This window comes from Anolis carolinensis, unplaced genomic scaffold, assembly GCF_035594765.1.
Source record: "Anolis carolinensis isolate JA03-04 unplaced genomic scaffold, rAnoCar3.1.pri scaffold_10, whole genome shotgun sequence".
Lineage (NCBI taxonomy): Eukaryota > Metazoa > Chordata > Lepidosauria > Squamata > Dactyloidae > Anolis > Anolis carolinensis.
This window is the reverse complement of record NW_026943821.1, coordinates 8653311-8674922: the sequence shown is the minus strand read 5'-3', so window position 1 is coordinate 8674922 and position 21612 is coordinate 8653311. Positions and strand designations below refer to the sequence as shown.

Below are 21612 nucleotides of genomic sequence, written 5' to 3'. Positions count from 1 at the left end.
TAAAATCAGCAGTTATACAAAACAGTTACCTTAACCAAAACAATACAGTAAATCATAAAATCTCAGTTAACATATAAATCAGATAAAAATAAGATCAGTTAGAATAAAATAAAATAAAATGGGACACCAGTTTGATGGAGGGGATGGCATGGTTAGGAATGGCTTGAAGGCACAATGACCTAATCTAACCTAAAACTAGGAAATGAAGCACCTAAATACAGTAGAGTCTCACTTATCCAACACTCGCTTATCCAACGTTCTGGATTATCCAACGCATTTTTGTAGTCAATGTTTTCAATATATCGTGATATTTTGGTGCAAAATTCATAAATACAGTAATTACTACATAGTATTACTGCGTATTGAACTACTTTTTCTGCCAAATTTGTTGTCTAACATGATGTTTTGGTGCTTCATTTGTAAAATCATAACCTAATTTGATGTTTAATAGGCTTTTCCTTAATGCGTCCTTATTATCCAACATATTCGCTTATCCAACATTCTGCCGGCCCGTTTATGTTGGATAAGTGAGACTCTACTGTATTAGGAATAATGTTTTTATTCTGTGTGATAGTGGAATCAATTACAGTAGAGTCTCACTTATCCAACACTCGCTTATCCAACATTCTGGATTATCCAACGCATTTTTGTAGTCAATGTTTTCAATAAATCGTAATATTTTGGTACTAAATTCGTAAATACAGTAATTATTGCATAACGTTATCGTGTACTGAAATGCTTTTTCTATCCATTTGTTGTAAAGCATGATATTTTGGTGCTTAATTTGTAAAATTATAACCTAATTTGATGTGTAATAGGCTTTTCCTTAATCCCTCCTTATTATCCAATATATTCACTTATCCAACGTTCTGCCGGCCAGTTTATGTTGGATAAGTGAGACGCTACTGTATATGGGACTGTTGTGGACTTTTCTTGTAGCTTTGAACCCTGGCTGATTCCTGCTTGGTGGAATATTTTGTTGGGAGGAGTTAGCTGGCCCTGATTGTTTCCTGTCTGCAATTCACCTGTTTTCAAATTGTTATTCTTTATTTACTGTCCTGGTTTTAATTTTTTTGTAATTCTTAGAGCCAGGATTAGGAGGTTTTGTGGGAGCCAGTGGGAGTTTTGTGGGAGCCTGGGAGGGCGCTGAGTGGAACACTACAAATCACCTTTAGTGAGAAGCTTATCTTGCGACCTTTATGAGGACCACATTACCATTTCACAGATGGGAAAACTGAAGGTATAAAACAGCTAGACTTGTTACCTTGAACTAAGATTTGAAGACTTGAAGATCAACACCACGTGTGGGCAAACTTTGGCCCTCCAAGTGTTTCGGCTATTAGGAATTGTGGGAGTTGAAGTCCAAAACAACTGGAGGGCCAAAGTTTGCCCATGCCTCATTTACACTATTCTCTACAGATGTTGCAACACAGACTTTATATACTTTCATCCTTTTTAAGCTTTTAAGATGAAAATAACAATCCCTGGAATAAATCCAATTTTCATTCTGAAAGTCTGTACAATGTGGTAGTGTATTTCAATTATAAGAGCAAGTACCTGTTGTTACAAAATGGATCTTGGAGCCCTCGTGGACAAGTTAAACATGAGCCAACACTGTGGCAGTGCCTTAAAAATCCAATGGGATTTTGGCCTGCATCAATAGGAGTATCTAGATCCAGGGAAGTCATGCTATTCTGATATTCCAGGGAAGTCATGCTATTCTACTCCATTCTGCCTTGGTCAAACCAAGGAATACTGTGTCCAATTCTGAGCACCACAATTGAAGAGAAATGTTAACAAAATGGAAAGTGTCCAGAGGGCAAGTAAAATGATCAAGGGTCTGGAGAACAAGCCCTATGAGGAGCGGCTTAAAGAGCTGGGCATGTTTAGCCTGCAGAAGAGAGGGCTGAGAGGAGACATGATAGCCATGTATAAATATGTGAGGAGAAATCATAGGGAGGAGGGAGCAAGCTTGTTTTCTGCTGCCCTGCAGACTAGGATGCGGAACAATGGCTTCAAACTGCAGGAAAGGGGATTCCACCTGAACATTAGAAAGAACTTCCTCACTGTGAGAGCTGTTCAGCAGCGGAACTCTCTGCCCTGGAGTGTGATGAAGGCTTCTACTTTGGAGGCTTTTAAGCAGAGGCTGGAGGGCCATCTGTTGGAGGTGCTTTGAATGCGATTTTCCTGCTTCTTGGCCGAATGGGATTGGACTGGGTGGCCTACAAGGTCTCTTCCAACTGTAGAATTCTATTTATGTTTTATTAATTGCTTATTATTGATTGTTGTGGGTTTTATACTGCATTCGTTGTTGATTGTTGTTGGTTTTATTTTGCATTTAATTGCATTATAACAAGCTGGAAGCTGCTTTGGGTCCCTTTGTGGGAGAAAAGCGGAATATAAATAGATGTCACTAATGCTTCGTGAATATCAAGTGCAGAGCTTTCATCAGATATGAAATTAGTCCATAAAAAAGTGGTCCCTACCTAAATATATTAAAGGTACCAGCTTGTGCTTGATCTTGAAAACTAAGCAGGGTCAGCCCAGGTTAGTACGTTGATTGGGAGCAAACAATAAATATCAAGTGTTGTACACTAGATTTCAGAGTAGGAACTGGTAAAAACACCTCCAAGTATGCCTTATCTTAAAAAATCCTATGAAATTAATATTTATTATTTATTTATTTACAGTATTTATATTCCGCCCTTCTCACCCCGAAGGGGACTCAGGGCGGATTACAATGAACACATATATGGCAAACATTCAATGCCAACAGACAAACAACATACATTAGACAGACTCAGAGGCATTTTTAACATTTTTCCAGCTTCACGATTCCGGCCACAGGGGGAGCTGTTGTTTCACCGTCCAGTAGTGGCTGTACTTCCGCATTCCTTTCCTCGTGTTTTGCTGGCAGTTTTATGGTGTTGTAAATTAGCCTCCCGCATAAAGCGTCCCTAAATTTCCCTAATTGACAGGTGCAACTGTCTTTCGGGGCTGCATAGGTCAACAGCAAGCCAGGGCTATTAATGGTCGGAGGCCATTAACCCGACCCGGGCTTCGAACTCATGGCCTCTCGGTCAGTAGTGATTTATAGCAGCTGGTTACTAGCCAGCTGCGCCATAGCCCGGCCCCATAATAGTCATAATAAGTCAACAGCTGACTGAATGAATGCACACACTACACCAACTTGCCCAAAGCTCCACTTTGTCAACTGCTTAGAATCATAGAATCATAGAGTTGGAAGAGATCTCATGGACCATCCAGTCCAACCCCCTGCCAAGAAGCAGGAAATCGCATTTAAAGCACCCCCGACAGATGGCCATCCAGCTATGCTATCCAAAGAGCTGTTCGGCAGTGAAACTCTCTGCCTCAGACTGTGGTGGAGGCTCCTTCTTTGGAGACTTTTAAGCAGAGGCTGGATGGCCATCTGTCAGGGGTGCTTTGAATGTGATTTCCTGTTTCTTGGCAGGGGGTTGGACTGGATGGCCCATGAGGTCTCTTCCAACTCTATGATTCTATGGTTCTATGAAAGCGCTAGCACTCTCTCTCTCTCTGGAGTTACACTTTAAACTGTTCCATCTTAAAAACAAATTCAGCTTAAGAATAAGCCTACAAAACCTATCTTGTTTTTAACTATTTCTCAAAGGTTCGTGGGAGGGAGAGGCCTCCTTCCTTACCTTGGACGCTGGCCTCACTTCAATTATCAGCGTCCGGGGAGAGGGCGCCTCCGCGCGCGTTCCTTGTGTCTCCGGAGGACTGGAAGGGGACAAGAAAATGTATTATTTATTGATTTACTACATACCCTGTTTCCCCTAAAATAAGACATCCCCAGAAAATAAGACCTAGTAGAAGTTTTGCTGAATTGCTAAATATAAGGCCTCCCCTGAAAGTAAGACCTAGCAAAGGTTTTGTTTGGAAGCATGCCTGCCAAACAGAACACCAGAGCATGCAGGATTGGTAAATGTACATACCATAGAGTGTTGTACATGGAAATAATGGTAATAACAAGAAATTCTTGATAGGATTCACAGTTTGTCTGGTTATGCTGGTTTGTGATGACAACTACTGTACAGTATATAATAAATGTTCATTTTTTTTTGTTCAACAATAAATGTGAATTCTTCTTCATGGAAAAATAAGACATCCCCTGAAAATAAGACCTAGAGCATCTTTGGGAGCAAAAATTAATATAAGACACTGTCTTATTTTCGGGGAAACACGGTATATTTCTAACCTGAAAAGGACTCAGAACAGCTTGAAAAAAACTTGAAAATGCTCAAGAAAAACTCATGAGAAAAACTTATGGGCCAAAATTGCCATGCATACCTGTTATGCCCAGATTTGAATACTGATCGGTTTGGAAGGGAATTGGCCTGGACATTTGGGAGTAGTAGGTACTGGGATTTATAGTTCACCTGCAATTAATGAGCACTTCAAACCCCTCCGATGATGGACCAGGACCAAATTTGGCACACAGAGCCCCCATAACCAAAAGAGCATATTACTTAAGTTTGGGGAAAAGGGAGTTATAGTTCACCTGCATCCAGAGAAACAGTGACCCCCACCGACAATGGATCGGAACTAAACTTTGCACAGAGAAGTCTCATGACCAACTGAACATACTGCAGGGGTTTGTGGGAATGGGCCTTGATTTTGGGAGTTGTAGTTGACATGCATCCAAAGAGCACTGAACCCAGCCAACGACGGATCTGGATCAAACTTGGCACACAGACTCAACATAACCTGTGATGGATACTGACAGATGTTTTGGGACAATTGCCCCTGGAATCTGGGAGTTGTAGCAGTTCACCCCCATCCAGAGAGCACTGCAGCCAGGCGATGACCAGCCAACGACAGATCTGGACCACACTCGGTACACAGACCCAAAATGGCCAATTTTGAATACTGGGAGGGTTTGGGGAGAATTGACCTACGATTCTGGGAACTGTAGTTCACCCACTCCAAACTGAGAATACCTAACAATCAAAAACAAATCATGCCTTTTTCAAATAACCCGGGCATCGCTGGGTTCCCAACCTAGTGTGTGTGTGTGTGTGTGTGTGTGTGTGTGTGTATATATATCTATATATATAAAAGAGTGATGGCATCACGGCGACCCACAAAACAACAAAACTACAGGCCCCCCCCCAACCTCGAAATTTGACGACACAACCCATCATCCACGGCTCTAGGTTGATACAACAAAAAGAAAAGAAAAATAAAGTCCTAATTAGAGAGAGAGGAATAATTGCTTTTATCCAATTGCTGCCAGTTAGAAGGCTAAGCTCCTCCAACTTGGTCTCCTAGCAACCCAATAAAAAATAATAAAAAACACTAAAAAATAATTAAAAACACTAAAAAATTAATACAATAAAATACCATAATAACAAAAAAATAACTAAAAATTATACAAGAAAATAATAAAATATAATAAATAAAAAGATAACTTACAATAAAATTAATTAAAAAATACAAATAACGTCAAATAAAAATTACACAACAATTTTTACCCAATACCACCACCACTTTGCCACAGCAACGCGTGGCCGGGCACAGCTAGTATATATATATATATATATATACACATATACACCAGTATATACTTGAGTATAAGCCGACCCAAATGTAAGCCGAGGCACCTAATTTTACCACAAAAAACTGGGAAAACATTGACTCCAGTATAAGCCGAGAGTGGTAAATTTCAAAAATAAAAATAGATACCAATAAAATTACATTAATTGAGGCATCCGTAGGTTAAATGTTTTTGAATATTTACATAAAGCTCTAATTTAATCTAACTCTGATTAAATCATTATTCTCATCTTCTTCAAAGTAAATGCGCTTATGTATACTTTTAATAATAATAGTGAAATAATAAATGCAGTAAAATAATAAATGCAGTAAAATAATAAATGTAATAGTAATAAGAAGATCAGAGTGAAAAAATAAATGTATTAATCATAATAAAAATAGATTAAAATAAATGTAATAGTAACAACAATAATAGAGCAAAATAAATGTAACAATAATAGGGTAAAATAATAAATGCAACAATAATAGAGTAAAATAATAAATACAACAATAATAGAGTAAAATAATAAATGTACCATATATTCTCGAGTATAAGCCAACCCGAATATAAGCCGGCCAGGACCCTAACTCAAATATAAGCCGAGGGGGGCTTTTGCAGTCCTAAAAAAGGGCTGAAAAACCTGGCCTATACTCGAGTATATACGGTATATATATATATATATATATATATATATATATATATATATATCTATCAGAGAAACGGGGAGAATCGGGAACCCTCTATCCCAATTGCATGGAGGAGAGATCAAGTCCCCTCCCCTCCTCCCAATCGAAGATTATCCTTTACATACAGCTTCCTACAAACTCCTGAAAACTCCAGCAACCTTCTTAAATGATCAAGGCTCTGCAATTGGTGCAAATCCCTCCCCTTCCAGGCTTCCAATTTGTTCCAGGATTTTCTGCATTTTCCCTCTTACAATACTGGTTTGAAACTGCATAGAAATGTCAGCGTGGATAGATTATTATGTCTTTAATCCTCCTGTATTAAGAGCCCCACTTTCCATCTGAACGTGCTCTAACCAGGGTGTCCCAAAAAAGGAATACACACTTAAAAACAGATACAGTAGAGTCTTACTTATCCAACATAAATGGGCTGGCAGAATGTTGGATAATCGGATATGTTGGATAATAAGGAGGGATTAAAGAAAAGCCTATTAAACATCAAATTAGGTTATGATTTTACAGATTAAGCACCAAAACATCATTTGACAGAAAAAGTAGTTCAATACGAAATAATGCTATGTAGTAATTACTGTGTTTACGAACTTAGCACCAAAATATCACGATTTATTGAAAACATTGACTACAAAAATGCGTTGGATAATCCAGAATGATGGATAAGTGAGTGTTGGATAAGTGAGACTCTACTGTACTTTAATTGAGGTTTGTTTCCCCCCCCCCCCCATGTTAAACCCATTGGAATTAATAATGGAAATCAAGTCCCTTCTACGTTGCCTTATGTTCCAGGATCTGATTCCAGATTATCTGATTTAAACTGGATTATATGAGTCTCCACTGCCATATAATCTGGGATAAGAAGATAATCTGGTTTAAGATCCTGGGATATAGGGACAGTGTGGAAGGGGCCTCAGGCTGGAACTACACTGCCCCTATATCCCAGGATCTGATCCCAGATTATTTTATCCTGGATTACCTGGCAGTGTAGACTCATATACTCCAGTTTAAAGCAGACAATCTGGAATCAAGATCTTAGGATATAGCAGCAGTGTGGAAGGGGCCCCAGGCTGAATCTATGCCCTAATTCCCAGGATCTGATCCTAGATTATCTTCTTATCCCAGATTATCTGGCAGTTTAGATTCATATAATCCAGTTCAGAGTAGATAATCTGGGATCAGATCTTGGGATACAGGGCAGTGTGGAAGGGATCTCAGGCTGGATCTATACTGGCCTTTATTCCAGGATCTGATCCCAGATTATCTTTTTATTCCAGATTACCTGGTAGTGTGGACTCATATAATCCAGTTCAAAGGAGATAATCTGCTATCAGATCCTGGGATATAGGAGCAGTGTGGAAGGGGCCTCATGGTGAATCTACACTGCCCTATATCCCATGATCTGATTCCATATTACAGTAGAGTCTCACTTATCCAACATTCCCTTATCCAACGTTCTGGTTTATCCAACGCATTTTTGTAGTCAATGTTTTCAATATATCATGATATTTTGGTGCTAAATTCATAAATACAGTGATTACTACATAGCATTACTGCATATTGAACTACTTTTTCTGTCAAATTTGTTGTATAACATGATGTTTTGGTGCTTCATTTGTAAAATCATAACCTAATTTGATGTTTAATAGGTTTTTCCTTAATGCCTCCTTATTATCCAACATATTCGCTTATCCAACATTCTGCCGGCCCGTTTATGTTGGATAAGTGAGACTCTACTGTATTTGATTTAAACTGGATTATATGAGTCCCTACTGCCATATAATCTGGGATAAGAAGAAAATCTGGAATTAGATCCTGGAATATAGGGCAGTATAGATCCAGCCTCAGATTTAAGTTTTGAACAAAGGAAAATAATTTTAAAATGTGACTGGAAGTGTGAAAAGGTAAAGTCCAAAGAGAGTTGAGGAGGGAGTTTCAAGGAGACTTGCCATAAATCAAATATGATATTTTTGGAGTAACCTTTTTGTCCCTGATCATATCCACCACTGGAATGAGCCCCAAGAACATAAGGCACCATTGTACAAGACATGGTTCATGCCTCACACTTTTACAGTCAGTTGAAACATTTTGATACTTTTTATAATTTTTTCCATATGTGTTGTATGATGCTGCCAACACACAAAACTGTTTATTCCTGTCCTCTCCCTGTATATATTATTAATACCAACGTACAGCTTTACTGATATCCAGTGAGCCCCCCTCAGTATCAACTGTTGACTGGTTACAGCTCTCTCCATGGATTCCAAAATCTGTGGATGCTCATGTCACATTATATGCAATGGTGTGGTAAAATTGCATTCCTTATATCACTTATCCAACATAAATGGGCTGGCAGAAGGTTGGATAAGCAAAAATGTTGGATAATAAGGAGAGATTAAGGAAAAGCCTTTTAAACGTCAAATTACGTTATGATTTTACAAATTAAGCACCAAAACATCATGTTTTACAACAAATCGACAGAAAAAGCAGTTCAATACACGGTAACATTATGTAGTAATTACTGTATTTACGAATTTAGCACCAAAACATTGCAATGTATTGAAAACATTGACTACATAAACATTGACTAGGTAAAGGTAAAGGTTTCCCCTGACGTTAAGTCCAGTCGTGTCTGACTCTGGGGTTGGTGCTCATCTCCATTTCTAAGCTGAAGAGCTGGCGTTGTCTGTAGACACCTCCAAGGTCATGTGGCCGGCCTGACTGCATGGAACGCCGTTACCTTCCCACCGGATTTGAACCTGGGACCTTTCAGTATGCAACTTCAGCAGCTCAGTGCTTTAATTTTGGCAGGTGAGTATTGTGAGGTAGGGGGGAATTTGCATGTGGGAGGTGATTGGCTGGGGAGTGAGAGGAGGGAGGGGCCCCTGGGAGGGAGCAGGGATATGCAAATTTTGGCAGGTGGGGATTGTGAGGTGGCAGGAATTTGCATGTGGGAGGTGATTGGTTGGGGAGTGAGAGGAGGGAGGGGCCCCTGGGAGGGAGCAGGGATATGCAAATTTTGGCAGGTGGGGATTGTGAGGTGGCAGGAATTTGCATGTGGGAGGTGATTGGCTGGGGAGTGAGAGGAGGGAGGGGCCCCTGGGAGGGAGCAGGGATATGCAAATTTTGGCAGGTGGGGATTGTGAGGTAGGGGGGAATTTGCATGTGGGAGGTGATTGGTTGGGGAGTGAGAGGAGGGAGGGGCCCCTGGGAGGGAGCAGGGATATGCAAATTTTGGCAGGTGGGGATTGTGAGGTGGCAGGAATTTGCATGTGGGAGGTGATTGGTTGGGGAGTGAGAGGAGGGAGGGGCCCCTGGGAGGGAGCAGGGATATGCAAATTTTGGCAGGTGGGGATTGTGAGGTGGCAGGAATTTGCATGTGGGAGGTGATTGGTTGGGGAGTGAGAGGAGGGAGGGGCCCCTGGGAGGGAGCAGGGATATGCAAATTTTGGCAGGTGGGGATTGTGAGGTGGCAGGAATTTGCATGTGGGAGGTGATTGGTTGGGGAGTGAGAGGAGGGAGGGGCCCCTGGGAGGGAGCAGGGATATGCAAATTTTGGCAGGTGGGGATTGTGAGGTAGGGGGGAATTTGCATGTGGGAGGTGATTGGTTGGGGAGTGAGAGGAGGGAGGGGCCCCTGGGAGGGAGCAGGGATATGCAAATTTTGGCAGGTGGGGATTGTGAGGTGGCAGGAATTTGCATGTGGGAGGTGATTGGTTGGGGAGTGAGAGGAGGGAGGGGCCCCTGGGAGGGAGCAGGGATATGCAAATTTTGGCAGGTGGGGATTGTGAGGTGGCAGGAATTTGCATGTGGGAGGTGATTGGTTGGGGAGTGAGAGGAGGGAGGGGCCCCTGGGAGGGAGCAGGGATATGCAAATTTTGGCAGGTGGGGATTGTGAGGTGGCAGGAATTTGCATGTGGGAGGTGATTGGTTGGGGAGTGAGAGGAGGGAGGGGCCCCTGGGAGGGAGCAGGGATATGCAAATTTTGGCAGGTGGGGATTGTGAGGTAGGGGGGAATTTGCATGTGGGAGGTGATTGGTTGGGGAGTGAGAGGAGGGAGGGGCCCCTGGGAGGGAGCAGGGATATGCAAATTTTGGCAGGTGGGGATTGTGAGGTGGCAGGAATTTGCATGTGGGAGGTGATTGGTTGGGGAGTGAGAGGAGGGAGGGGCCCCTGGGAGGGAGCAGGGATATGCAAATTTTGGCAGGTGGGGATTGTGAGGTGGCAGGAATTTGCATGTGGGAGGGGATTGGCTGGGGAGTGAGAGGAGGGAGGGGCCCCTGGGAGGGAGCAGGGATATGCAAATTTTGGCAGGTGGGGATTTTGAGGTGGGAGGAATTTGCCTTTTAGTAGTCAACTAGCTGTGCCCGGCCACGTGTTGCGTTGCTGTGACTTTTTGGATTTGTTTGTTGGCCAGGTGGATTAGCAGTGAATAGCCTTGCAGCCGCAAAGTGTAGCCGTTTTCTTCCTATTGTAATCCAAGTTTGGTGAGCTAGAATACACTGAATAGTCTCGGTGTGGCAGGTATACCTGCTGTTATTAGTCACCTTGATTAGCATGTAATGGCCTTGCAGCTTCAAAGCCTGGCTGCCTCCTCCCTGGGGAATCCTTTGTTTGGAGGTGCTAGGTGGCCCTGATTGAACCCCCTCCCTTCCTGTCCAGGGAGTTGAAGAAGGACCAGACAGGGCTGAGTGGAAGGTGCCTCCCCCAGGCTGCTGTAATCAATAGCAATGATATTTAGTAATAATATGAAGGATGTAGGCGGATTACAATTTCCCAAAAATTTTGGGTCATTTCCCCCAAAACTTCCCCAATATTCACAGTTGGGCATGTTGAGTCTGTGTGCCAAGTTTGGTCCAGATCTATCTTCAGTGCTCTCTGGATACGGGTGAAGTACAACTCCTGGATAGCAAATTCAACCACCTCCAGACCCCGCTACTATACCAAGTTGGCCGTGTTGGCTCTTGCACTGCATTTCATTGGGTTGTGTTATATGGGTCTACACTGCCTTATTATTATTATTATTATTATTATTATTATTATATAATGCGGTTTGAACGGCCTTGGACTGCTTTACATGGGTCTATGCTGACCATATAATTCAGTTTGAACTGCATTGGTCTTTGCTTTCAATGGCTGCATTTCAGTATTAATGTCTAGTCCATGTGATGGCATACTATGGGGCATAGCATTAATACAAACTCTCAAGCAACCAGAGACAACTCTCAATTATCCGGCATTGACCACTCCCCAAGGGTGCCGGTTAAATGAGAGTCGACTGTCAGCATTAATACAAACTCTCAAGCAACCAGAGACGACTGTTATCTGGCATCGACCACTCCCCACGGGTGCCGGTTAAATGAGAGTCAACTGTCATAGCATTAATACAAACTCTTAAGCAACCAAAGACTCGCAGTTATCCGGCATCAACAACTCCCCTCGGGTGTCAGTTAAATGAGAGTCAACTGTCATAGCATTAATACAAACTCTCAAGCAACCAGAGACAACTCTCAGTTATCTGGCATCGACCACTCCCCACAGGTGCCGGTTAAATGAGAGTCAACTGTCATAGCATTAATACAAACTCTCAAGCAACCAGAGACGACTCTCAGTTATCTGGCATCGACCACTCCCCACGGGTGCCGGTTAAATGAGAGTCAACTGTCAGCATTAATACAAACTCTCAAGCAACCAGAGACGACTCTGTTATCTGGCATCGACCACTCCCCACGGGTGCCGGTTAAATGAGAGTCAACTGTCATAGCATTAATACAAACTCTTAAGCAACCAAAGACTCGCAGTTATCCGGCATCAACAACTCCCCTCGGGTGTCAGTTAAATGAGAGTCAACTGTCATAGCATTAATACAAACTCTCAAGCAACCAGAGACAACTCTCAGTTATCCGGCATCAACCACTTCCCCTCGGGTGTCGGTTAAATGAGAGTCAAATGTCATAGCATTAATACAAACTCTCAAGCAACCAGAGATGAGTCTATAATGTTCTGACCATTGCTAATTTAATCTAAACAGCGAAACTGAGGCCCTGGGCTGAGCGGGTTGCTAGGAGACCAAGTGGGTGGAGCTTAGCCCTCTAACTGGCAGCTATTGGATAAAAACAATTATTCCTTTCCCTCTAATTAGGACTTCATTTTTCTTTTCTTTTTGTTGTATCAACCTAGAGCCGTGGATGATGGGTTGTGTTGTCAAATTTTGAGGTTGGGGAGCCTGTAGTTTTGTTGTTTTGTCCGGTGCCCTGATTCCATCACTCTTTTATATATATAGAAGATGGAGCCTCCGGTGGCTCAGTATGTTAAAGCACTGAGCTGCTGAACTTGCAGACCAAAAGGTCCCAGGTTCGAATCCGGGGAGCGGAGTGATCGCCCGCTGTTAGCTCCAGCTTCTGCCAACCTAGCAGTTCGAAAACATGCAAATGTGAGTAGATCAATAGGTACTGCTCCGGCGGGAAGGTAACGGCGCTCCATGCAGTCATGCCGGCCACATGACCTTGGAGGTGTCTACGGACAACGCTGGCTCTTCGGCTGAGAAACGGAGATGAGCACCAACCCTCAGAGTCGGTCATGACTGGACCTAACGTCAGGGGAAACCTTTACCTTCCCTTCCCTTAGGGTGGGGGGACCCCGAAGGGAACGGGGGGCCAGGGCTTACCTTGGAGGATCCACAGGAACAGCTACGTTTTCGGGGCTCACGCGGCGAAGCGAGCGCCTCGTCCTGACCTTCTGCAGAGGGAAGCAATGAAGGGGGCCCTCAGTGCCAGAACAGAGCTGGCCCCGGGGCCCCAAAGGGAGCGGGAGGGGGGTGCGGTCCTTACCCTGAACCACGAGTCCAGGGCCGTCCATCGGGGGGCACGCGGAGGGACTTCTGGCGCAGAGGCATCGCTCCCGGCTGGCCTCAGTGGGAGCTGTCTGGAGTGCTCTCTGCCCATCTTGGTGCTCAGGAAGGCAATGCCAGCGCCAACTGACTTGTGGCTTCTCAGAACCCTTGGTCTCCATGGCAAGAACGGAACCTTTTCAAAGGAAAACAACCCGCAGCCTGGAGATGCTCCTGGAAGGGAGGGGCCCCCAGCAGGATGGAAGCAAGGAAGAGTGGCCCCATGCATCTCCCTTTTCTGCTCTTCTGCTTTGAAGGGTGGACTCAGGGGCCATGAGACCCAAACTTTGTGTGCCACAGTGGGTGGGTGGCGATGTTTCTCTTGCCAGGACAAAGTTTTTGCCCTGTAATCCACTTTCCCCATGCCTTTAGGATAAAAGCGATCAGGAACAGACATGCATAACCCAGGAACATCGCCCTGTAGTTCCCAGGCGCAAGTCCACTACCAAACCTGTCTGCACGGGTGGCCACGCAGCCTCTAAAAAGTCATAATAAAGTTCTGTTCCTGGCACGAAAGTGTGTCTTCCTGTTTGATTGTGTAGTCCTGATTTGGAAAGTATTGATCCTATTCCATAAATTTTGCTCGCGTCCTAGAAACTTTGTTTTATTTATTTCGTGTCCAAAGCATTGCATAATAAATAAGTTTAAAAGTGATAAAATAAAGGAATCACAAACAGCTAAGTCGTTTTGGACCAAAAGTGGGCAACAGCAATCGCATTGTCCGTAGCTTTAAACAACTCCTCCTTCGTGCATGAGGTAGGGCATTGTGGGCAAGCACACATATGAGGAGTTGTTTGTTCAGCTCCACAGTCACACAAGGTGGAAGATTCCTCCAGGTAGTGCCATCTAACCAGGTTGTCTTTTGATCTGTCCACTCCGCTTCTCAGTCTGTTTAGGGACTTCCAAATTGCCCATTTGGGTGGATGACAATGTTTATCTTGCCAGGACAAAGTTTTTGCCCTGTAATCCACTTTCCCTGTGTCTTTAGGATAAAAGCAATGAGGAACACACATGCATAACCCAGGAACATTGCCCTTGTAGTTCCCAGGCACAAGGACACAACTAAAGCTGTCTGCACAGATGGCCATGCAGCCTCTAAAAAGTGATAATAAAGTCCTATTCCTGGCTTGAAAGTGTGTGTTCCTGTTTGATTGTGTAGTCCTGACTTGGAAAGTCATGATCCTATTCCATAAACTATCATGTCAGACTACACAGAGAAGCCATTGAAATTCACAAGCATGTGGACAACTTCAACAGAAAGGAGGAAACCATGAAAATGAACAAAATCTGGCTACCAGTATTAAAAAAAAACTCAAAAATCAGAACAGTAAATAAGAAGCAACACTCTGAGACAGGGGTCCCCAAACTAAGGCCCGGGGGCCGAATGCGGCCCATCGAAGCCATTTATCCGGCCCCCACGGCACAAGGGCAGAAGGGGGTTGGGCTAAATGACCCAAGGGGTCTCTTCTTCTCTTACAACCATCATCATTATTATTTTATTATGACACAGCAAACAAGATAGATATGCTAGATTTCATATCACAAAATCACAAGTCGAACATATTATTATTAACATTGAGGCTGATCAATGCTCTTTGATTGTAGGTGAACTATAAGTCCCAGCAACTACAATTCCCAAATGTCAGGGTCTATTTTCCCCAAACTCCACCAGTTTTCACATTTGGGCATATTAAGCATTTGTGCCAAATTTGGTCCAGATCCATCATTGTTTGAGTCCACAGTGCTCTTTGGATGTAGATGAACTACAACTCCAAAACTCAAGGTCAGTTCTCACCAAATCCCTCCAGTATTTTCTGTTGATCACGGGAGTTCTGTGTACCAAGATTGGTTAAATTCCATCGTTGGTGGAGTTGAGAATGCTCTTTGACCGTAGGTGAACTATAAATCCCAGCAATTGCAGCTCCCAAATGACAAAATCAACCCCACCAGTATTCAAATTTGGGCATATCAGGTATTTGTGCCAAATTTGGTCCAGCGAATGAAAACACATCCTGCAGATTAGATATTGACATTGCTATTTGTAACAGTATCCAAATGACAGTGATGAAGAGGCATCAAAAATAATTGTATGGTTGGGGGTCACCACAACATGAGGAACTGTATTAAGGGGTCACAGCATTAGGAAGGTTGAGAACCATTGCTCTAGGACCTCTTTTCTTTTCTTTTTAGCAGTCCATTGTATTCCCAGAACTCTTCTCCAGTACCAGATCTCAAATGAGTTGATCTTCTTCCAATCCACCTTCTATACCAGTGGTTCCCAACCTTTGGGCCTCCAGGTGTTTTGGACTTCAACTCCCAGAAATCCTAGCCATCTTACAAAGTGTTAGGAACTGTGGGAGCTGAAGTCCAAAACACCTGGAGGCCTGAAGGTTGGGAACCACTGTTCTATACTGTCCAGCTTTCACAACTATACATAAAAATAAAAATATGATCGTATGGACAACCCTAATTTTAGTTTTGAATGATAGATCTTTATCAGCTTTTAACTGCCCTGGGCCAATGCTATGGAATCATGAGAGTTGTAATTTTCCAAGGTCTTTAGCTTTTACTGTCAAAGAATATTGGTACCACACCAAAGTATAAATCCCAGGATTCCATAACATTGAGCCATGGCACTTAAAGTGGTGTCAAACCACAATAAATTCACAGTGTAGACATGCCATATGGAATGGCAATTACTACACATGCTTTGAAATTCCCTGAACAGCCCTGCAAAAAGTGATGGCATTGGATACACCAATGCTAGGCAGCTGCTGCTTGCTAGTATCTATGTTCTGTTCTGCAGTGGCATGAGAAAAATTAAGATATTGCTCACAGATAACCTGGACTTTACTGACAAAACACAGAATCAGTCTAAAAGATATTTCTTTTCTCAATCCAAGGGTGGGCAAAGTGTGGCCTGTGGGATGCATGCAGTCCCCAAGGCTATTGTCACAGACAGAACGCCACCAAATAAGGTTCAACACAGTTTATTAAAGTTACAGAACTAAAAAAAAACCCGTAAGAAACAAAGGACTAGGCAAACACTTGCCTTCAATGTGAAAAGTAACAGAAAAGACTCCGCTAGTCTAAAAAACAGTTCAAAAGATAAACCGGATTAAACAGGAGTTTAATCCGGGTTAAACCAAAAATGCTTACTTCAGCCTGGCAATTTAAACAAACAAAAGTTGGTAAACAGAGACTCAATATAACACAAATAACTGGCAGCAGATTCCTCTCTGCTACTCAAAAGCTACAATTGAGCAACTCAGGCTGTTACTCCTCCGTGCAACGAGCGAAATCCGGGTCCAGGCACATCAATCAGGATAACAACGGTCAGCAGGGTCCCAATCCGGTCCGAGGTCGAAAGCCAGGTGCAGACGTCTTAAGTTCCACAAGTTCCACCGATAGCCACAGAAGGGATAGTCCGAGGTTGTAGTCAGTCAGTCAGTCCAGCGTCAATCCAGAGTAGGCAATTAATGGCCGTCAAAAAGACGACAGAGGTCCAAGCTATCAAGATTAAACACAAGTTGCACAGAAAAAGCCCACACAGTTCCTCCCGCCGTCTATGCCCAGTGTCCTTAGTAACTTACGTATTCAGCAACGAATCACACCCGTCTTCAGGAAGTTCCCCAACAAGAGCCCAAGCGTTCGTCCAGATTACCTTGCCCAATGCAATTAGCCCTTGATTCTAAACCCCATTTTATGCCAGTTCATAACTCCTCATCGCTGTCAGCTGCTATCCTAATTCCAGGTGCCTCCTCATCATCATCCTCATCAGAGCTAAAACACCTTTGACTACGCCCCACAGCATCCCCAGCTGTGGATCCCGCTCCATCCCTCCAGCCCGTCCATGGGTCCGATCCTGCAACCCGCCAGTCGCCTCCCATGCTATTATTGCCGGTGACACCCAAATCCTCCCTCACACGAGTCCATTCCATATCATCCTCCTCTGAGCTAACCATCTCTACCTCCATTCCCTCGGTAAAACCCTCAAAGGAGTCTTCGTCTGTTGGTTCTGCAAATAAGTCCCGGAGCCGTTTCCTTTCGCGCTCCTCAAAAGAATCTGACTCTCAAGGAGTCTTACGACCTCGTCTCCTAGTATCGGAGCCAGAAGGCTCAACCATAACACTATCCCCTCTCACAAAGGCCTCCTCCTCCAAAGGTGGAGACACAGCAGTGATCTCCTCGGCTACAGTGTTACGGCGCCCAGAAGTATCCAACTTCAATAAAGAACGATGAAAGACAGGGTGGATCTTAAAAGAAGATGGAAAGCGCAATCTAAATGCCACAGAAGAAATCTTTTTAACGATAGGGAAAGGTCCCAAATACCGTGGCGCAAACTTTCCCCCAGTATGTTTAATATATTTAGAGGATAACCAAACCAGATCCCCTTCCTCCAACTCCTCCCCAGCTTGTCTATGGCGGTCGGCTTGAGTCTTCTGCGCTGCCTTAGCTTCTAATAACAACCGACGAGCAACATCATGTAAGGCAGCCATTTCAGAGGAACGGTACACCGGATCAGAGGAAACCACATTGGTCGACGGCGCCACCCCTCCCCGCGGATGGAAGCCATAAGTTAACTCAAATGGTGTGTGTTGACTACGTATGTACAGCGTTATTATAGGCGAATTCAGCCACCGACAACCATTTTACCCAAGCACTTGGTTGTTCTAGACAGAAACAACGTAAATACTGCTCCGACAACCCATTAACCCTCTCAGATTGTCCATCCGTTTGTGGATGAAAAGCAGAGGAAACATTCAACTTGGTTCCCAAACACTCATGGAAATGCCTCCAAAAACGAGACACAAATTGAGGAGCTCTGTCAGAGATAATAACCTGTGATGACCCATGGGCAATGTAGTCCCATTCCTGGCACTGTGGTGCCAGATGAAGAGGAAAACTTGGGTTTTTCACCGTTCCAGCCAGAATTGGAACTTTCCCAGCCAGATTTGGAAACCTTGCACCTGCAAGAGATTTGTCTTCCAGAAGTCTGTCAAACAAGCCCCGAGCCACAATCTCCTACGTTTTCTCGCCATGCTTTTTGTAAACAACAGAGGGGAGTTCAACAGGCGTCTCGCAGGAGTGCTAGGATAGCTGCTAAGCATTCAGCTGATTAAGCCTGCTTTCCATGGGAAACTTTAAGGAGTCATGCATCTGGACTCAGAGAATAGCTTTCGTTTCTGGTTCTCCAGGGAACTGCTCTTTGGTGGGAAAACTAGATCCTATTTAGGTGCTTTGCCCACAAGGGGATCTTGCGGAGTCAATTCGTCAGCAACTGGAGTAGGTTGTGTGTGGACAGCGCTACTCCGCTTCTAAGCCTTCGTCCCTGTTTCCAAGCCTACGTTCCCGTTCCAGCCTTGTTTACCTCCGCGGACCTTGCCTTGCTTCCTAGGACTCAGCCTTGTTTTTCCAGGACCCTGCCTTGCCTTGTTTTCCGGATTTTGCCAAGTATTCCACGGATCTTGTTCTTGCTCCTCGTCCTTGTTGCCTTGTTTCAAGCCCTGTTTCAAGTTACTCCCTAGCCTCGCTCAAGTTCCATGGACTAAAGGACCTTGTCATCTCCCCTCACTTTGCCTGGCAAAGTGAGTGTTTTCGGTTATTGGATTACAACTTTGGACCTTAATATTTCATATTGGACATTGTTTCTTTGGACTAATTTTGACCTTTCCTGAAAGGTCTATTTCTGGACTATTTCATACACTTGCTTTCATTAACTTTATATATTCCTTCAATAAAGATATTAGATAGAATCTGGCCTCGGTGTATGGTTATTGGTGCTCTGCAGCCTGGGTCGTGACATAACCTCAGGAGCCCCATGTAAACGAAAAATATGCTTGGTAAAAAGTAAAGCCAATGTAGGAGCCGCTGGAATTGTTGAACATGGTATAAAATGAGCCATTTTAGAAAATAGATCCACCACCACCCAAATACATGTATAACCCCCTGACCTAGGCAAGTCAGAAATGAAATCCATGGAAATAATCTGCCATGGTCTCTCAGGAACAGGCAAGGAAGATAATAATCCCCTAGGGCGCCCGACAGGCGTCTTACTCTGCTGACATACTGCACAGCTATCACAAAAATGGAGAATGTCCTGTCGCATTTTAGGCCACCAATAGTTTCTGGTAATGAGTTGTACAGTCTTAAACCTGCCAAAATGCCCAGCCATCGGCTCATCATGATGTGCCCTAATGACTTCCAACCTGAGTGCTCCCGCCGGTACATACACTTGTCCATTACGTACCAATACCCCCTCCTGGTCCTGCAAATGAGGCAGCACAGTACGAGTCCCTACCGAAAGTAATATGAGTTGCTCTTGAGTCCAGTTATCGTTCTTCTGAGCCTCTAGAATTTGAGCGTGTAAACCAGCCTCGTTTTCTACCACGCATAAAGAGGCAGTAGGCAATATGGTCTGATGCACTGCTTGCTCGCAAGTTTTAAACTCAGGTTTACGAGATAATGCATCCGCCCGTAGGTTTACCTTCCCTTCCACAAACTGAACCTTAAAATTGAACCTAGAGAAGAACAAGGCCCATCGAATCTGACGTTGATTCAATTTCTTGGCAGTTTGTAAATGTTCTAAATTCTTGTGGTCAGATCTGACCACAATTTGATGACGTGCGCCTTCTAACCAGTGCCGCCACACCTCAAAAGCCACCTTGATAGCCAACAATTCCTTTTCTCAGATGGTGTAATTTTGTTCAAAAGGTGTTAGTTGTCTGGAGTAGAATCCACAGGGACGCAAAGTCCCTGATGAATCCCTTTGAGATAATACAGCCCCCAACGCATAACTAGAAGCGTCTGCTTCTACTATGAACGGTTTATCAATATCTGGATGGATTAGTATATTATCAGCTTGGAAACTAGATTTCAACTGTAGAAACGCATCGTGAGCCTCCCGTCCCCACACAAACGGTTGCTTCTTACGTAAGAGTTGCGTTAAAGGTACAGTAAGTTTGGCAAAGTTTGGAATGAACTCTCGATAGTAATTAGCAAACCCCAAGAACCGCTGTACATCTTTTTTAGACTTGAGTTCTTGCCACTAGTTGACCGCGTCAACTTTGTGCGGGTCCATTTTTAGTTCCTTTCCCGAAACTACATGTCCCAGGAACTCAACCTCAGACACATGAAATACACATTTGGAAGCCTTAGCAAAAAGCCCATTACCCCGTAGACATTGTAATACCTGCCTCACATGCTGCTGATGTTCCTTTTCATCCTTAGAGAAAATTAATATATCGTCCAAATAAACCACTACAAATTGATCAATTAAATCTCTAAATACATCATTTATGAATCTTTGGAAGACAGCAGGTGCATTGCATAATCCAAAAGGCATCACACGGAACTCGTGACATCCGAAACACGTGTTAAATGCCGTCTTCCATTCGTCACCTTCCCGTATTCTAATCAAGTTATACGCCCCCCGTAGGTCAAGTTTGGTAAAGATCTTAGCCCCTTGCACTCTCGATAGTAATTCCGAAATCAAAGGTAGCAGATATCTATCACGAATGGTGTGCTTGTTAAGAACCCAATAGTCACATACTAGTCTAAGCTCCCCTGTCTTTTTAGCCACAAAGAACACAGGTGCAGCAGTTGGAGAGCTAGATGGGCGAATAAACCCTTTAGCTAGGTTCTCGTCAAGAAATTCCCTCAAGGCTTGTCTTTCTGGTACCGTTAAAGTGTACAACCTTCCTGCTGGTAACTTAGCGCCCTCTATCAATCTAATCGCACAATCGTATGGTCTATGAGGCGGCAACTTATCCGCTTCCTTCTTACAAAACACATCTTGAAATTCCCTATATTCAGCAGGCACTCCCTCCATGTCAATCTGAGAAGAATTTAAGGCAAAACATTCCTGCCTTTTAAAAGCTATAGTACGCTTCACCCAATCCACTTGAGGATTTACTAAAGTTAACCAATCCATTCCCAGGATTACATTGTATCTTGGTAACCGTGTAATGTCCTATACAAACTCTCCAGTTACTCCTTGTACCTCCCACGTTATTTTTGAGGTTTCACGATTAACCACCCCAGACTCCAGTAATTTCCCGTCCGCTCCTTCCACCCATATATCGCATGCTTTACGTATTGTAGGAAGCCCATGCTTCCTCGCAAACCCAACATCCACATACGAGACCGTAGCCCCTGAGTCCAGCAGTGCCAGAGTAGAAGCAAGTTCTTTTCCCCCAACAGATAAGGAAATGGGTACAAAGACATGTTTCTTCCCCTCAAGTGACTGCTTTATAAGCCCTAATGCGTTGGACTCACATCGCACTAGGGCTGACCTTTTCCCGAAAGCTGAGAAGGCTTAACATTACAATTCCTAGCAAAATGCCCAGCAGTCCCGCAATATAAACATAATCCCAATTGCCTTCTACGGTCTTTTTCTGCCATTGACAACTTTCTAAACACCCCGAGTTCCATAGGCTCCTCCCCCTTTGCCAC

General features: G+C 43.7%; 1 protein-coding gene across 2 annotated transcripts in view; it reads right to left on the bottom strand.

Annotated features, from left to right (window-relative positions):
• The window catches only part of LOC134293741 (uncharacterized), a 28262-nt gene extending 14225 nt beyond the window's left edge, over positions 1-14037 (bottom strand). For both annotated transcript variants that reach the window (XM_062962264.1, XM_062962265.1), the window contains exons 1-3: positions 13100-14037; positions 12937-13007; positions 3681-3759 (exon numbers count right to left, since the gene is read on the bottom strand). In XM_062962264.1, coding sequence (XP_062818334.1) covers positions 3681-3759; positions 12937-13007; positions 13100-13555 — 606 coding nt within the window. In that variant the 5' untranslated portion in view covers positions 13556-14037. The remainder of the gene's footprint in view (positions 1-3680; positions 3760-12936; positions 13008-13099) is intronic.
• Between the last annotated feature and the right edge of the window lie 7575 nt (positions 14038-21612).